At 42.4% G+C, this 19,046-nt stretch overlaps 1 protein-coding gene across 1 annotated transcript in view; it reads right to left on the reverse strand.

Moving 5' to 3' along the window:
• The window catches only part of CDHR3 (cadherin related family member 3), a 34,190-nt gene extending 22,931 nt beyond the window's left edge, over positions 1-11,259 (reverse strand). The window contains exons 1-6 of the mRNA XM_070947464.1: positions 11,004-11,259; positions 8,292-8,503; positions 6,071-6,239; positions 4,664-4,758; positions 2,187-2,281; positions 1,035-1,139 (exon numbers count right to left, since the gene is read on the reverse strand). Of these exons, the coding sequence (XP_070803565.1) occupies positions 1,035-1,139; positions 2,187-2,281; positions 4,664-4,758; positions 6,071-6,239; positions 8,292-8,503; positions 11,004-11,259 (932 nt within the window). The remainder of the gene's footprint in view (positions 1-1,034; positions 1,140-2,186; positions 2,282-4,663; positions 4,759-6,070; positions 6,240-8,291; positions 8,504-11,003) is intronic.
• Between the last annotated feature and the right edge of the window lie 7,787 nt (positions 11,260-19,046).

The following is a 19,046-nucleotide window of genomic DNA, read 5'->3' on the forward strand; positions in this document are numbered from 1 at the left end:
CTCCTCCTCCTCCTCTTCTTCTTCTTCTTCTTCTTCTTCTTCTTCTTCTTCTTCTCCTCCTCCTTCTCCTCTTCCTCCTCCTCCTCTTCTCTTCTCCTCCTCCTTTTCTCCTCCTCTTCTTTTCTTCTTCCTCCTCCTCCTCCTCCTCCTCCTTCTTCTCCTTCTTTTTCTTCTTCCTCTTCCTCTTCCTCTTCTTCTTCTTCTTCTTCTTCTTCTTCTTCTTCTTCTTCTTCTTCTCCTCCTCCTCCTCCTCCTTCTCCTCTTCCTCCTCCTCCTCTTCTCTTCTCCTCCTCCTTTTCTCCTCCTCTTCTTTTCTTCTTCCTCCTCCTCCTCCTCCTCCTTCTTCTCCTTCTTTTTCTTCTTCCTCTTCCTCTTCCTCTTCCTCTTCCTCTTCTTCTTCTTCCTCTTCTTCTTCTTCTTCTTCCCCTTTTTTCTCCTCCTCCTCCTCCTTATGAAAAGTTACAGAAACCTCATTAGCATGGTGTCTGGATGCAAACAGGAAAGTCAAGGTGAAAACTGCAATCTCAGGATTAAAAATCAAGAGTTTTTTTTTTTTAATTTACATTATCAAAGAGTAGAAACTAATCCAGGAGAGAAGCAACCTAGAACTAAGGAGAAATTTCCTGACAGTTAGAACAATTCATCAATGGAACCACTTGCCTCCAGAAGTTGTGAATGCTCCAACACTGGAAGTTTTAAAGAAGATATTGGATAACCATTTGTCTGAAGTGGTGTAGGGTTTCCTGCCTAAGCAGGAGGTTGGACTAGAAGACCTTAAAGGGTCCTTCTAACTCTTTTATACTGTTATTCTCTTCGTGCAATTCTGCCCATCCTTGAACTTTTTTGACCTCTCACAGAGATCTCTAGATGCAAAAGTATGCAAGTGCCCCTAGTTTTCTTCATGACATAAAGTGGAGCGGTTTATAGCTGATTACATTTTAAAGATCTGATCTGAAAGCACCTCCCAGATCTTTATGCTCAATTGTCACACCTAACTAGAAAAACATCGATGCAACTGGGATTTTTCTACTTACGTGATGAAGTAAGGATCTTCATCATTGATATTTATGATATTGACAATTAGGGTCCTCCTATCGCTAGCACCAATGCTGTCTGTTATGGTAACATTTAATGTATAGCTGTCAAAACAAAATAAAACACAAGATATCCAATGTATATCTGTCAGATCAAAATAAAAGTATTCAATATATGGCTAACAAAATAAATGCAGTACAAATAATACAATGCAATATAAATAAATACAAAAAATACAATGTAACATGAATGAATGAATGAATGAATGAATGAATGAATACAAATACAATAGATGTAGGATTTTTTTTTTTTTTTTATAAATTTGATTTATATGCCGCCCTTCTCCGGAGACTCAGGGCGGCTTACAATGCGTTAAGCAATAGCCTTCATACTTTTCTATATTTTATACAAAGTCAGCTTATTGCCCCCACAAACTGGGTCCTCATTTAACCTACCTTAGAAAGGATGGAAGGCTGAGTCAACCTTGAGCCTGGTAAGATTCGAACCTGCTGTAATTGCAGGCAGCTGTGTTAATAACAGGGTGCTTTAAACCACTGTACTACCAAGGCTCCTTTTAATCCTTTTAGGATTGCTCTAATGCCGTGATGGTGAACCTACGGCACGCATGTCACAGGTGGCATGCATAGCCATATCAGTGGGCATGTGAACTCAGCCAACCAGCTGATCTTTGGGTCTTTTGGGCCCACCAGAAGTAGGGAAACAAGCTGTTTCCTGCCTCCGGAGAACTTGGGGGGTGTAAGTGGGGAAGGCCCATTTTTCTTTCTCACCTGGTTCCAGGACCTCTCTAGGAGTCTGGGGAGGGTGAAAATGGCTTCCACCCTCCCGGAGGTCCTCCGGAGGCTGAAAATGGCCCGTTTAACAACTTCCGGTGGGACCGGAAGGCCTGTTTTTTGCTGTCCCTAGCCTGCAGGGCCTCTCTAGGAGTCTGGGGAGGGCGAAAACGGCCTTTCCTCCCCCCACCCCCCCCGGGAGGTCCTCGGGAGGCCGAAAACAGCCCGTTTAACAACTTCCTCCCCCCTCTCCTGGCACGCGAAGGCAAAAAGGTTAGCCATCACTGCTCTAATGGCTAAACCATGTTTAAAGTATCAAACCATCATTTCTTGATTTCTAGATCATTAATAGGATCTTACCTTGGGAAATCTTTCTCAAAATCAAATGACTTCAATGTAGAAATGGTTCCAGTTGTAGAAATGGCAAAGAATGGGGAATCCGGACGCAGGGAAAACTGGAAGAAATAATCAGATGCAATGCAATCATTTGTAACACAGCATCTACAGCAGTGGTGGGATTCAGCCGGTTCACTCGGGGTCACGCGAACCGGTAGGGGCGACTGTGGGAGGCACCGCCCACCTGCCCAGACGTAATGCATGAATACTGCGCATGTGCATGCTCACATTTGTGAACTGGTAGGGAAGCTAAGTGAATCCCATCTCTGGTCTACAGTATATACTGCTAAAAGTGTCACAGTCAAGATCTTTAACTGGGCAAAACAGGGCATCCCAGGGCAACCATTTTTGAACCAAGGTACTTCAAATGGGCTAATTTACAGAATGGGTCCCAAATCTGGGACCCATGACTCCCGAGGGAATAAAATTTGGGAAAGTTGTGGCTGCCATCGCCTGCAGCTAGACTGCTGCTGTGGTCACATGACCATTTTTAATGTTCTGTGACAGTTTCCCAGTCAGTCTAGCAATCCCTTGCTCCCTCCTCCATCCAGTAGCAGCCACTTACCTGCTTGTTGGGAAGGGAAGAAGGAAAGGAAGGAAGAAAGGAAGGAAGAAGGGAAGGGAAGGAGAGAAACAATGTTAACCCTAACCCTAACCCTAACCCTAACCCTAACCCTAACCTCTATGTTGTCCTGAGTAATCCTAAAAGGACATCTATATAAAACATCCAAATTAAATATATACATTTGTTTAAAAACATACACACGTGTGTGTATCTATATCTATATCTATATCTATATCTATATCTATATCTATATCTATATCTATATCTATATCTATATCTATATCTATATCTATAAAGGTAAAGATAAAGGTTCCTCTCGCACATATGTGCTAGTCATTCCTGACTCTAGGGGTCGGTGCTTATCTCTGTTTCAAAGCCGAAGAGCCAGCGCTGTCCGAAGACATCTCCATGGTCATGTGGCCGGCATGACTCAATGCCAAAGGCGCACGGAACGCTGTTCCCTTCCCACCAAACGTGGTCCCTATTTTTCTACTTGCATTTTTTTACTTGCTTTTGAACTGCTAGGTTGGCAGAAGCTGGGACAAGTAACGGGAACTCACCCCGTTACACGGCACTAGGGATTCGAACCGCTAAACTGCTGACCTTTCTGATCGACAAGCTCAGTATCTTAGCCGCTGAGCCACCATGTCTCCTATATCTATATCTATGTCTGTGTCTATGTCTATCTATTTATCTATCCATACACACATTCCACACCTTTTTTTAACCAATATTGTGCCTGGTTGTGTTCATAACATATAAGAGAAGAGCAGGCAGAGTTAAGTGTGTCATCAGCTTAGAGTCATTATGTTGCCACAAATGGTTCTAAGCCCAACCTTCTTGAATTCCATTGACCCATCTCTGGTGCCAATTTAGTACTGAATTTTCGTTGACTAGATTCTTGCGTATAGGCCTGTACAATGCAACCATTTTGAACTGCAACGTAACATATGGTCCTCATCCTTGCAGTTGACAAGCAAAATCAACAACAATTCTTCCCGCTAAAGCCTAGAGCCAGTCTAATGTGGTAGTTTGGGTGTTGGGCTAGAAATCAGGTACCCATAAGTTCTAGTCCTTCCTTAGGTATGAAAGCCAGGTTGATGACTTTGGGCCAGTAACACACTCTCTCTCTCTCTCCCTCCCTAACCCACCTCTCAGGATTATTGTGGAGAAAACAGGAGGTAAGATTATTAGGTATGTTCGCTCTCCTGAGTTGACCAAAAATATCAGCTGCCATTTTATGCTTGCTTGTGCTTAGCTGCTGTGTAATGACAGACTGCCATGACCTGTGGGGAGGGGGAAGGGAGAGAGGAATGCTTGGGGAAACAAAAGTAAGTGCGGTGCCTTCTCGAGAGGCTGCTTCAAGGTCAGCCAACGGGAAGAAGGAAGGGGCTGCATGCCAAACTGCGCTTGGACTGACTGTTATGAAAAACATCTTGCCTGAACCTGATTGGTTACCCTGAGATGGGCAAAGAGAGACTGTTAAAGGAGGGAAAAGTCAGAACTTAGGAATTTTGGCGCGCGATTCTCAGTTCTGGCTTTGCACTACTGCGATACACTTGGTCTCTAATAAACTATACCTTTCTCAACAAACAGAGACAAGGACCATTTCCATTTAGAGAGGTTCAAGTCGTGGCAGGCCCGACAACTTAAGATAAAAATCAAATAAATTAATAAAGCTGAAGGGTAAACATTCCATTGTCCTGGCTCTTTGATTTCGCATGGCTTTGACAAATTGGTTTCGAAGGCTTGGCTGTCACAAGGGTGATATAACAAACTGTGTACATTGGGCTTTTGTTTAAAGGACTATTTCTGAGGACTGGATCCAGCAGAGAATGATTGTCATGGATGTTAACATTAGTTGAATTTTACTCACTGTAACATTTTTAGGGCGAATCGTTTCAGGATCTCCTGCATGAATTTGATAAATATTTCCTGGTGGTGTATTTTCCAAGATGTAGATTATGACGGCTATATAGATAAAAGTAATATACGTTAATTTAAAGGGATTAAAACCAAGGGTGAAATGCTCCCAGTTCAGACCGGATCACCCGATCCGGTAGAGATGGAGGCGGGTAGTTCGGAGAACTGGTAGCAAAAATCCCTGCCCTCCCCATTGCCCAGCTAAGCCGCGCAATCATGAGAGGCTTTTTTTTTATTTTTAATCCTCAGAGGCTTTTAAAAGCATTTTTTCTACAACCTCTTCGGCCGAAAAGGTTGTAGAAAAAAATGTTTTTAAAAGGAAAAAAAAGCCTCTGCCGATCAGGCAAGTCAGCTGGGATTGTCGGAGGCTTTAAAAGCTTTTTTTTTAAAAAAAGCAAAATTCCATGCCCAGCTGAGCCGCGCAATCATCATTCTACAACCTCTTCGGCCGAAAAAAATGCTTTTAAAAGTAAAAAAAAAAAAGCCTCTGATGATCGCGCAGCTCAGCTGGGATCGTCAGAGCCTTTTAAAAGCATTTTTTTCGGTCGAAGAGGTTGTAGAAAAAAATGCTTTTAAAAGTTAAAAAAAAAATGTTGGCCATACCCATTCAGTCATATTACCCCCCCCCCCCCCAAGCCATGCCCACAGAACCGGTAGTAACAAATGCTACATTTCACCACTGATTAAAACTATTCTATAAAGCTGAAGTGAGAACTTGGGATTCAGTTCTTCGTTCTGGAAGGAGTTTTCCCCCTTCCTCTTCCTCTTCCTCTTCCTGTCCATTATGTGGGTTTTGTAAGCCCCAACTCTGGGTTTCTCTGTTCTTTAATACGGTAGATATATGTCACTTTCATCCCATTTTTACACACCGTTTTAGTAAATTTTGAAAGCAGTGCTTCTCTCTATATAATTGGTTTTTAAAGAATGGAAATCAATAGTATAGGTAGTCCTTGAATTACGATCACTATGGCGCTCAATATTACTGTTGCTGAGCAAGACATTTGTTAAGTGAGTTTTGCCCCATTTTATGAATTTTCTCGCCCTAGTTGTTAAGTGAATCACTACAGTGTTAAATTAATCATATGGTTGTTAAGTGAATCTGGCTTCATCAGAAGGTCTCAAACGGTGATCCCATGACCCCAGGGCAGTGGAACCGTCATAAATATGAATCGGTTGCTAAAAGCATCTGAATTTTGAACGCGTGACTATGGGGATACCGCAACTGTCAGTTTAAATTTACGAGGCAGTCATAAGTTAATTTTTTTCTGTCAGTTTATTTCAATTTGGAACGGTCGACAAAAGCAAACGGTTGAAAGTCGAGGATGGCAAAACCTGGTTTTAAACCAAGCCAGGGTCTTACTTTGATTTGCCAAGTTGCCTTGAAACACCGGTGGTTCATTTACGTCCCTCACTTGGACGGTCAGAATCTGTAGTTCCATGGCGCCCGCGGAATCGGCAACAAGGATCTGCAGATCGAATGTGTGGGGCATCGTTTCATAATCTAGAAGGGGGTCTCCTGTAGTAACCACCTGAAACGATAAAACCAAGATAAATTAGGAGCAAATATCAGATGGGGCAGTGATGGCTAACCTTTTACGTCACCGCGTGCTGCCCGGCGTGCCAAAAATGGCACGCAAAACCATCCCGCCTGGATCGCGTGGCTTCGCTGGCCTTCGCGTACTCAGGAGTGTGAAAACCCAGAAGAGCAGCGTTTAGTCATGCATGTGCGTGCCGGTACCTGAACTTCTGGTTTCCGGTACAGACGTGCGTCTGACGAACAACTGGCCATCGCGCATGTGCGAGATGTAAACACGGAAGTTTGGGTGCCGGAGTACGCGTGCACAACGGAATGCTGCTCTTTTGGGTTTCGGCACTCTCACGCGCGTGAAGGCCAGCTGACCGGCACACATGTGTGCACAGGAATACGGAAGAGGAGCCAGAGAAGCCGCGCATCCCTTGCGGGATGGTTCTGCGTGCCGCTTCTGGCACGCGTTCCATAGGTTCGCCTACACGGAGATGGGGGATCAGGTTTACATGGCATTAAAATCAGTAGGTTTAAATTAGGGCGCTTCCGTAGTAGCATTGTCCCTGCTTCCGAAGGCCTATGAAGTATTTGGAAGTCAATTTATGATCATCCTGACATGCGGAGGACATGCTGGAAATGCCAGGAGCCAATCAGTGCATACTTTCCAGCTGATCCGTCAAAGAATGCAGAAAGTATCAATCCAATATTTTTTTGCTGTTGCAACCATTTTTGCTTCCCAGCTTGCCAACGCACCAGGGGGAAATGGAATGTAGCAAGAGGACAGCCGTGAGAACCAAGGACACTTCCACAGGTGTTTGCCAGAGTCAAAAGACTTTCTCATATCAATATCACAAGACTCAATTGGACAATGTGACCTGGTCTAGTGGGGGGAGAGAAATCTTATACTTTAACCATGTGGGTTTGCAAGGAAAATAGCTGGGCCGAAATGATGTACTCAATAAAGCTTTGCATTAAGACAGTGGTGTCAAAGCCGCGGTGTCACGTTGTCGTCATGTGACACATCGTGACTTTTTACCTCTTCGCTAAACCGGGGATAGGCATGGCCAGCATGTGACACATCTGGCCCGTGGGGTGGGAGTTTGACACCCCTGCATTAAGAGATTGGATCATCTGAGTCCTGCTTGCTTTGGTTGGGTTTCAGAGGTGGGTTTCAGCCGGTTCTGACCAATTCTTGCGAACCGGTAATGGAAATTTTGAGTAGTTCGGAGAACCGGTAAATACCACCTCTTCCTGGCCCCACCCCCAATCTATTCACTGCCTCCCAGTCTCCCAGCTGATCAAATAGAAGGAAAAAATCAGGGCTCACTTTTCAGCCGGGACATCACTTGGCAAAGAAGAAGAAGAAAAAAAAAAAACCAAGACGCCGTCGCTTTAAATTGACAAGCGAAGAAGCAGATGCTGGAAGGAGGTTTTTACTTGCAGAAGCGAAGTGACATTCAACAGTTCGTTTCTGGGTCAGCTGAACAACAAACTGGATAAGAGGAGGGATTCTTATATGGTTCTATGTTTTTGAAGTTTTGGGGTTTGTGCAACATGGGCTTTGTGTTTCTAAAAAGGTTTGGGCAATTTCCATTGTGAAATATCCTGTCTTGAATGAGTTTTCTGCCTGCTTGTAAATGGAACCGAACTTCCGCCTTCCACTTTCTATTATCTCTAAGCACCAGTAGCTGTTTCCTTTTTACAAAGTTTCCTTTATGCAGTTGGCAGGAATGAGCCTCAGGCAGGTTCCTTTGTTAGCAGCTTGATTTTTCCTTGCTTTTCTGGGAGCCTTTTCTTATGAGTAATATTTTATTTGGGGAAATGTAGAGGGGGGAGCTTGATTCCTTCCCAGAACAGGTTAGTGGGCTAGGGAGGGAATGGCAATTTTGCAGTATCCTTCCCCTGTCACGCCCACCAAGCCACGCCCACCAAGCCACACCCACAGAACCGGTAGTAAAAAGTTTTGAAACCCACCACTGTTGGGTTCTTCCGTCGGAACCTTGACATTAAACCAGATCCAGTTAGCCACGGCTTCTGCTGCTAAAGAAAGACGTACCTGGTACTCGAGTGGAGATACGGGGTTGATCCGGAAGGCTTTCGTGAGTGGATTTGAATTGATGATTAATGGATACTCAAATGGTATTGTAATGGTTGGCAACAGGTATGGCGTTAGGTTGACCCGGAATGTATGCACCACGGTACCAGAAGGTGAATTTTCTCTAATATTGCCCGTTGCAGGTAGACCAGTAAAGTTGAGATTTTCTACCCCTGTAGATTATGGACAATAAAAACAGGCGTTTTTTGGGGGAAGCATCATTTCAAGGTGCAAATCACTCAACATGTAAACCTCCCCGTTAAGAAGAAACAATGATGTTTACAGAGGTGTCTTGGGTGTGTGTGGTAGCAGTGGTGGGTTGCCCCCCGATTCGCACTGGTTCTATAGAACCGCTAGTAAAACCGGTGGGAGGCTCCGCCCACTGACCCCGATGTCATCAGAACGCTTCTGCGCATGCGCAGAAGAGCGCGCGCACGAGTGAAGCAAGCAAGCGCGCACGTGCGGCCCCGTTGCGAACCGGTAGTAAAGGTAAGTAGAACCCACCCCTGGGTGGTAGGTCAAAAAAAATCAAGATGGTGGCTGCCATCGGGTAACCGAAGACCTGGCCCCGCCTTATGCGCCAAAAGGGGCGTGGCTTTGATTGCACAGTTGAAGCCAGTATTTTGATTTTTTGTTTTAACCACCTATAAATGCTCCGGCTGTTTCTTCCTCTTCTATTCTGTGTGCGAGGGCATCTATTGAGGTACAGGTAGTCCTCAACTTACAACGGTTCATTTAGTGACCGTTTGAAGTGGCAGCGGCACTGAAAATAGTGACCTGTTTTTCACACCTTTCATGCGAGCACTGCAGCATTCCCATGATTCAGACGTTTGGCAACCGATTCATATTTATGATGGCTGCAGTGTCCTGGGGTGACATGATCCCAGTGGTGGGATTCAAAAATTTTTACTATTGGTTCTGTGGGCGTGGTTTGGTGGGTGTGACTTGGTGGGCATGGCAGGGGAAGGATACTGTAAAATCTCCATTCCCACCCCACTCCAGGGGAAGGATACTGTAAAATCTCCATTCCCTCCCCACTCCATAGATAGACACCCCACTGTCTGTCTGTCTGTCTGTCCGTCCGTCCATCCATCCATCCATCCATCCATCCATCCATTTAATAATTTAAATAAACCCACGATAGGATGTAAAGTAAAGCTGAATCTAAGGTCACTTAGTAACAAACCGTTTTTATGACCCTACAACACAAATATTCAAACTAGGGAGTAAATGATATTATTGATCTATATTCGGATGTAATTTATTAGCTGTACTGCAGAACAAATCATGGGTTTCCTATGACTCCTAGAGTGGTAAACCTAATTGACTAGGATTCATCCAGCTGGGATGACAGTGTCTGAAAAATTGGAACTACAGATCTCAGAATTCCTGTTGGGAATTCTGCAAGGGGTGGCCCCGCCCATTTGCTTTTCATCCAATAGGAAGGCTGTTTTTTTTTCCTTTTAATTTTATATGCTGCACAGGCTGGCAGCTGACCAAATAAACTCTTCAAGCAATTTACAGTGAATCACTAAACACGATTATAATCGCAATAAATACTTAAGTTCCATAGCCAATAGCCATAAAATAAAATTAGATGAGTCTAAGCACAAAGCCAATTAATACGAGATATCAGTCAATTAGCTATAAAAGTTTTCTGAAAGGGAAATGCTTTTGTTGGCTTGCTTAAAAAAAAAAAAAAAGCACGAGACGGATGAGATGATTTTTACTGCATTATATTGATTTTCCCTGTTTCATTGTGCCCGTATGAAGTCTTTATTGGAATTGGAGTGTCTATAAAGCTGAAGTCTCAGGATAAAAAGCAAGGACATATCTATTGAGAAAAATACAACCTGCCCTTTTCTGTAGCTGCACCTGACAAATTCCAAGCAGCAAACAAACAAAAGTTTAAAACTAGGTTTAATTGGGCATAAAGGATCCTTGGTGAAGAATTATGTTGGGCTTAATAAAACATATTGGTTGCTGGGATTTAAACTAAGAATAAAAGACTAAAGATCAGTTCATACAACATCCTGTGTTCTTAAGCATAAGAATGTATTGAATATATATCCAGAATCCCTTAAATTAAATTAAACTAATTAATCGGTGGAACAACTTGCCCCCAGAAGTTGTGAATGCTCCAACACTGGAAATTTTTAAGAAGATGTTGGGTAACCATTTGTATGAAGTGGTGTAGGGTTTCCTACTGCCTACTTCGAGTATGCGCCTTCATTTTGAAAATTAAGAATATGGGCGAATTATAAGGGATCTTACCTGCATTGATTGAAAATGGCCTTATTTATGTCTTATGTCTCCATCCCGATGCAAGGAATTACAGGGTCGTTAAAAAGGAAAAAAAAATTCTTATATTCTTGTTTGAGTAGTTTCTCAAACAAGAATATAAGAATTTTTTTTCTTTTTAATGACCCTGTAATTCCTTGCATCTAAATTCTAAATTATCGTTTTGATTGTAATCTGTGCACTGGCAAAAGAGTTACTTGTGCCAGTTGATAAATTGTTGAAATATCTTAGCTTTAAAAAAAAAAAAACCCTTACAAGGGGACTATATCGGAGTAACTCGGTGTAGCAGTTACTCAAAAATTAAAACTATTCTAAGAGATCATTAAGTAAAACAAACCTCCGTATTTAAGATGAATAAAAGTAGTCTCTTACCAGATATTTTTACTAGTAAAACAATGAAGCAAAGGTAGACGCCATCCGGAGTCTTTCTGAAAAGGCAGCCATCCATGATAAAGAGATTTTGAGATTGTTGTCTCGAGATTATTGCGATTCCATTGATTGTTGCTTCGAGATTGTTGCGGTTCCATTGATAGGTGTGCTCCTTATCAGGCAGTGCGAACGACAATCCAACAAAGCTTTCGCCAGTAACCAGGGAGTTTCTAAAACACAAGCCTGTGTACTTTTCCATGAGTAGTTTAGTGATAGTAATCTGATATGAAATTCAGGAAACTCATAGAGAAGGGATAGCAAAGGATGAATTCACAAACAAACAAACAAACAAACACACATCAGGCTAGATGTGATTATCTTAGTTAACTTCTCTGTGCGGTCTTAAATAATACATAGCAAAATATTTATAAGATGGTTTATTGATGGCACCTACCTCCAGCAAGATTAGCTAAAATGTTCCCCGGGACATCTTCACAGTGCTGGAAATGTGGGCATAGCAATGGAACTTACTTCCACCAATGGTGGACATGCCCACTGGCAGCTAAATATTGGATGAAAATACGACGACACTGTAGAGAGGAACCGAAACAGGAAACCTTTTTGTTGGGGGTTAGACCCGCAAATATTGGATTGACTAAATGGTATTTGATGCTGCACATAATTACTGCAGGGAGACTGGCATTCACACAAGAATGGAAGAATGAGGACTTACCAACGGACTCAAAAATAATTTATAAAATCATGGAACGTGCAGAGTCCGATAGACTTACGAAACTGATCAAGGGTAAAAGAGACTCAGACTTTTATGGTAGTTGGAATATGTGGTATGACTGGACCCAGAAACGATGGGAGAGAGACAAAGGATAATGTTGGATTATAATTATAGATGATGGTATATTTATGGTAATTAATAAGTATTGGAAATGTAAATTTGTATACAAGAATCTGTAAATATTTTCTATTTTTACTCTCTGATTATTGGTGTATATATATATGGATATTTTGGCGATGTTACACCGTGATAGAAAAATTATTATACATTTGTTTCTTTTGTATTGTACTATTTTAAAAATAAAATTAAGAAAAAAATAATAATAATAATACGTAGCAAAATAGTAAAAAAGATTGGGGACTCCAGAAAGAGTGCAGAGAAGAGCAACAAAGATGATTAGGGGACTAAAACATATAAAGAACGGTTGCAGGAATTGGGTATGTCTAGTTTAATTAAAAGAAGGACTGGGGGCAGTGGTGGGTTGCCCCCGGTTTGCACCGGTTCTATAGAACCGGTAGTAAAACCGATGGGAGGCTCCGCCCACTGACCCCGACATCATCCGAACGCATCTGCGCTTGCGCAGAAGAGCGCACGCACGAGCGAAGCAAGTGCGCGCGCGTGGCCCCGTTGCGAACCGGTAGTAAAGATAAGTAGAACCCACCCCTGACTGTGGGGACATGATAGCAGTGTTCCAATATCTCAGGGGTCACCACAAAGAAGTGGGGGGATCAACCTATTCTCCAAAGCAAATGAAGGCAGGACAAGAAGCAATGGATGGAAACTAATTACGGACAGAAGCAACCTGGAACTAAGGAGAAATTTCCTGACAGTAAGAACAATTAACCAGTGGAACTACTTGCCTCCAGAAAGTTGTGAATACTTCAACACTGGAAGTTCTAAAGAAGAGATTGGACAATTATTTGTTTGAAATGGCATTGTCAGGTTTCGCTGCTATCTTAAATAAACTTCATTCTCAAATGCAAGGTCTCTAATGAATCTTTTTTTTTTATTTAAGAATAGAAAGAACGACATCCCTGAACTCTTTGTGCAGCCAAAACTGGCACCTCCTTCCAAACCCCTCCCTTTCCGTTCCTCAACCCCAATGTCTCATTGGCCATCGTGCAGATCCATCTCTTCGTCCCAAGCACTTTCTTTTCACAGGAATTCCCCCCCTCCCTCTATCACCCAGGTAACGCTATCTACTAAAGAGCAGGAAACTAGGTAAAAGTTCATCTCAGCATTAAAGCAAAGCTTCTCCCTCTCTCATTCATGTCAGCGCTGGAGGAGATCATAATTTGGAACGCTGACAGGTATAGGGCCGTGATGGTGAACCTATGGCACGCATGCCAGAGGTGGCACGCAGTGCCTTCTCTAATGGCACATGAGGCATCGCCCCCGTTCAGCTTGCTGCGTATGTGCACGCGCCTCCCTCCGGCCACTTGGTCTTTGGGTATTTGCCGCGGGGGGCAGGGTGCATGTGGGGAGGCCACATGTGCACGTGCATGGGGATCAGGGCGCATGCAAGGACCATGCACGCATGCACAGGGGCCACGCACTTCTTGCATTTTGGGAGTTCTAGCATGTGTGCGTGCATTGGCATGCATGCCCTTGCGCTTTGGGCACTCGGTCCGGAAAAGGTTAGCCATTACTGGTATAGGGTTTCCTGCTTAAGCAGGGGGTTGGACTAGAAGACCTACAAGGTCCCTTCCAACTCAGTTATTCTGTTCTGTTCTGTTCCATTCTGTTCTATTGACAATTGCAAGACAGAAATGCCAAAGGAAATAGAATATCCTTACAGGCTGGGATAATATATGCCTCAGCTAAAAGAGCTTTTTAGAATTACCGATGGATGATGTATGAGGCTATGGTTTTATGATTATTTAATGGTTCGTAATCATAAAATATTACAATTTGTACGAGTATTGTTTTATTGTGTCTTATGTTTTCGCTGTGGGAGGCTTAGCGTCTGGCCGACTGAAGCAGTATAAAAGCATCTGTTCATAAACAAATAAACATTCGAAATCAACAGGATGAAATAAAAGTAATAATTTGGAGTGTGGTAAATTTTGAAACCTTCACACAATCGTAGGATCATTTGAATCCTCCCTGGTTATATTTTGGGAATGAATCTGAGATAGGCGTTAAATGTAATGTGAACTACTCAGAAAAATCAGATTTTTTTTCTATTCTATTATACTGTACCCTACTCTATTTTTTTCTATTCTTTATTTTATTATGCTCTATTCTATTTTTTTCTGTTATACTCTATTCTATTCTATTCTATTCTATTCTATTCTATTCTATTCTATTCTATTCTATTCTATTCTATTCTATTCTATTCCTATTTCTATCCCATTCCTATTTCTATCCCATTCCTAATTCTATGCTATTCTATCCTTATCCTACTCTATTCTACTCTAATGCTACCCAGTGGTAGGTTTCGAATTTTTTTACTACCAGTTCTGTGGGTGTGGCTTGGTGGGCGTGGCATGGCATGGCTTGGTGGGTGTGGCTTGGTGGGCGTGGCAGGGGAAGGATACTGCAAAATCTCCATTCCCACCCCATTCCAGGGGAAGGTTACTGCAAAATCCCCATTTTGATCCTCATCAAAATTTCCGCTACCAGTTCTCCAGAACTGGTCAGAACCTGCTGAAACCCATCTCTGATATACATATACAGAGAGAGAGAGAGAGAGAGAGAGAGAGAGGGAGGGAGGGAGGGAGGAAGGGGGGGAGAGAGAGAGAGAATAGCATTTTAGAATATAAAGCAAACATAATAGGCAGTGCAAAAAGAATATACTCTGTACACCTAGCAGGTGAGCATTTGCAACAGCCTTGTGCATTAACAAATTTGAGCATGGATCAACACTGAAAACGTCACTGCTGACATAACATCCAGAGGTGGGTTTCAGCAGGTTCTGACCAGTTCTGGAGAACCGGTAGCGGAAATTTTGAGTAGTTCCGAGAACCGGTAAATACCACCTCTGACTGGCCCCGCCCCCATCTATTCTCTGCCTCCCGAGTCCCAGCTGATTGGGAAGAAATGGGGATTTTGCAGTAACCTTCCCCTGGAGTGGGGTGGGAATGGAGATTTTACAGTATCCTTCCCCTGCCACGCCCACCAAGCCGCGCCCACAAAACCGGTAGTATAAAAATTTGAAACCCACCACCGATAACATCAAAGAAATAATATTTTGGATATATTTTTTCTTTGAGCACGTTTACTTGAAAAGAAAACTCCATTCTGAATGCCTATGGATTTGCTGTTCCTTCACGTGCCCTTTTTGGGGGGAGTCATTGTTAGGAATAGAAATCCCAGATGGGAATTTGTCCCAAACCTCAGATTTGTAGGATTGTGAAATAAAGCAGTGGTATGCCTGCACTCACTGGGGAAACTTATTGTGTGTTGCTCCTCACCAATTTCCCCGATTCTTAGATTTAGGAAATATTGCCACCTAGTGCCACAAGGTCTGGCTTTTACATTTTGATTAAACTTTATAAAGCAATATAATAATGCGCTCTTGGCTTTTTGGTGTTTCTCAAAATGAGATTATCTTTCAATGGAATAGTCTCTCTCTCCTTTTGGGTGAAATAACTTGATTTTGAACAAAACACAGCAGAATGATGTAGCTAATGCCTACTTTCTGATGTATATGTCAACCACGGCTTTTAAAAATTTAAGGTGACCATGATCTGTCCCCAACCCCATGCACACCCCCCAACAGACATTCAGGAGTTAAAGACCAAACCAGCCGGCAAAATCCTTTTCCTTATGATAACGGAACTTGGCAACAACCTAGTGGCTGCCTGCCAAGAGTTTATTATTTACTAAGAGGAGAGATAACTTCTCCCCACTTCTGGTACATCAAAGGAAAGCAGTTCAATAATTACGGAATTAAATCAAGTCCAGAGATACTTCCAGCAAAGTCTTAAAGCAAAAGTCCGGCAATGCAGAATGGCGTGGAAACTTTCAGCTTTGTTTGTCACAAGGTTTGACTGGCCACCACGCTCCCTTTTATATCCTGTGGGGTGTGGTCCAGTGACTTAGCCTAATCTCGGGCATGCCCTTTCTTCTGTTGCGCGCGCTTATCTCTGCGACACTGCCGAGGATCCAGCCAAGACTCATTACCCTCATCACTGTCCATCTGTGGCTGCGTGGACGTGCTTGGCCCCAGCCCTATCTCTTGCCCTTCGGCGGACACCGAAGGCATTGCCAGAGAGGAGGGTCCTGGAGAGGGAGGCTTTGCCAACTCCTCCCCTTCACTCTCGGAGTCATCTCCTGACGATGACACAGGCTCAGGTAACGGAGCCACAACAGACCACAGGATGTAAACTGCATGTGCCCTGAACTTTAAAAATCATGACCAAATGTTTTGTAGACATTACATGTCTACTTAAACATTATAATCTGATTTTTCAGCCAAATGGAAGGAAGAAATGTTTGATCCAAAGCACCCTTATCATCATCTTTTAATGTCCCCATAATCCCTGGGCAACTAAATGGAGCTGAGTGATTACTGGCCAGATGCCCTTCCTGTCGCCAATGAGGAGTTATATCCAAAGCACTCTTATGTAGCGTGGAATTCCACTGGGTGCAATAATAGTGCTACATAATAAGAATATTAATTGAGGAGTTAATTTCTACCCAGTGAAGATATGGTAGTAATTAGGTTATTAATCAGTTAATACACATGAATAAATATGGCAAGACAGCAAGACATTCTTTTGAATTTATTTAATGAAAAATAGTATCGCTTGAATTAATTTATTTATTTATTTATTTATTTATTTATTTATTTATTTATTTATTTATTTTAATTTGATTTATATGCCGCCCTTCTCCGGAGACTCAGGGCGGCTTACAATGCGTTAAGCAATAGCCTTCATCCTTTTGTATATTTATACAAAGTCAGCTTATTGCCCCCACAACTGGGTCCTCAATTTACCTACCTTAGAAAGGATGGAAGGCTGAGTCAACCTTGAGCCTGGCGAGATTCGAACCTGCAGTAATTGCAGGCAGCTGGTCTTAATAACAGGGTGCTTTAGACCACTGTACTACCAAGGTTCTTTTTTTTTCTTTTCTTTTATCCTACAAGCAGGAAGATATTTTATGCATTACTTGGCAATATGCTGATACACCTACACTGATTTTATCAAACAATGCAAATTGCTTTTTTATGAATTCATTGCCACTGTATACTGTTCTGTGAAAAGCAAAAAGTTTATTCATGCACATGTCCTTAGAAATAAAGCCCAGAATTGCAGCTGGAACCTAAACATCAATTCTAAATATAAATTTAATCAATTGATTGCCAGTTTATTTTGTGATGCTCCAATTATTGTATCGTTCCTTGGAAGGTAAGATGCGACATTATAATTTTATCTGAAAACTTGTAGGCTGGATTGCAGGGTGTTTTATCACTTGATCATAGCAAGGAGCTTGAGAAGATACTCAGATCTGAATAAACGCATCTTGCACCAAAGTAATTAAATTACGTTCCTTTTGTGGCAAAATTATTATGGGAAACGATTAATAGATTTAGAGAAAAAAAAATGCACAAAAAGTTCCGAAAACAATAATTAATAGCGAAAGGGAGAAAGGCTGAGCTGGCATAATTTTACTAAAGCATAATTAACTTACAGATAACTATACCAAATCTGTGAGCTAGGATATAGTTATCTGTAAGTTAATTTGGTGAATGGCCAGGGTTGGTTGAGGACAGATTTTCACAAAGAAAATCTATGTGATAGCTAAGAGTCAGAAGTGATTTAATGGCATGTAATAATCATGTTATATAAAAGTACAGGAGATACGACCACCATTGAGCCCAAAATTTATGTTGCTAAGTGAAACATTTGATAGAATAGAATAGAACTGAGAATAGAATAGAATAGAATAGAATAGAATAGAATAGAATAGAATAGAATAGAATAGAATTCTTTATTGGCCAAGTGTGATTGGACACACAAGGAATTTATCTTGGTGCATACGGTCTCAGTGTACATAAAAGACAAGATACGTTCATCAAGAATCATAAGGCACAACACTTAATGATAGTCATAGGGGACAAATAAGCAATCAGGAAACAATATCAATATCAATATAAATCGTAAGGATTTGATAAGTGAGTTTGCCCCATTTTACGACTTTTCTTGTCACGTTTTTTAAATAAATCAATGCAGTTAAGTTAGTAAACATGGTTGTTAAGTGAATCTGGCTTCCCCATTGACTTGTCAGAAGGTTGCAAAAGGGGAATCACATGAACTCAGGACATCGCCAAGCATGCGCATTTTGTTTATGTGCTGCAATGGTTGTGTGAGAAACGGTTATGTCACTTTTTTCAGTGCCGTTGTTAACTTCGAAGGGTCGCTAAATGAACTGTTGTAAGTCCAGGACTACCCGTACAAAAGCAATTTCAATTAAACAAATTAGGATCAAATGAACCATGTGAGAGCAGGTGGAAAGACAAGGACTCAAGATAATTAATAATATCCATTCCTCCCTTTTAAGTCAGGGAGTCTCCAACCTTGGCAACTTTAAGACCTGCGGACTTCAACTCCCAGAATTCCTCAGCCAGGGAATTCTGGGAGTTGAAGTCCACAAGCCTCAAAGTTGCTAAGGTTGGAGCCTCCTGCTTTAAGTGATCAACAGATTATGTTGCCTAGTGATACAGAAAGTCCTCCACTTTTCAACTCAGCTGTTCATCTAACCATAGCTGGAAAAAACAACAACTTTACTCAACTATTCCTCTAACCTTGTGATGGCAAACCTATGGCACGCGTGCCACCTCTCTGCTGGCACACAAGCCATCGCCCAGCTCAGCTCCACCACGCATGTGTGCATGCCTCCTGCTGGCCAGCTGATTTTCGGGACTCTGGCGTGGGGACTTGGCGCATGCGCATGGGGGCACATATGCATGCACAGGGGGTGGGGGGAGCGCGGGGGGAAGCAGAGGGCCCCCCCCCCGGCCTGTTTTTAATCCCAGGAGGCTTCAGGGAGGCCTGCTAGGCCAAAAACGGGCTGGGGGGGGTCGCTCACAGAACCGGTAGTAAAGTAATTTGGATTTCACCACTGCATCCATCCATTATGTATGTAGTCTGTCTGTTTTTCTCTATCCATCCATCCATCCATGTATATACGTCTCTTGTCTATATGTATATCTATGTATCATCTATAAATCTATGATCCATCCATCCATATCTACCTTCCTTCCTTCCTAATCTGCCCTATATCTGTCTGTCTGTCTGTCTACC

The sequence above is a fragment of the Pituophis catenifer genome, unplaced genomic scaffold, assembly GCF_029215685.1.
Source record: "Pituophis catenifer annectens isolate HBS135680 unplaced genomic scaffold, rPitCat1.0.hap2 SCAF_7, whole genome shotgun sequence".
Classification (NCBI taxonomy): Eukaryota; Metazoa; Chordata; class Lepidosauria; order Squamata; family Colubridae; genus Pituophis; species Pituophis catenifer.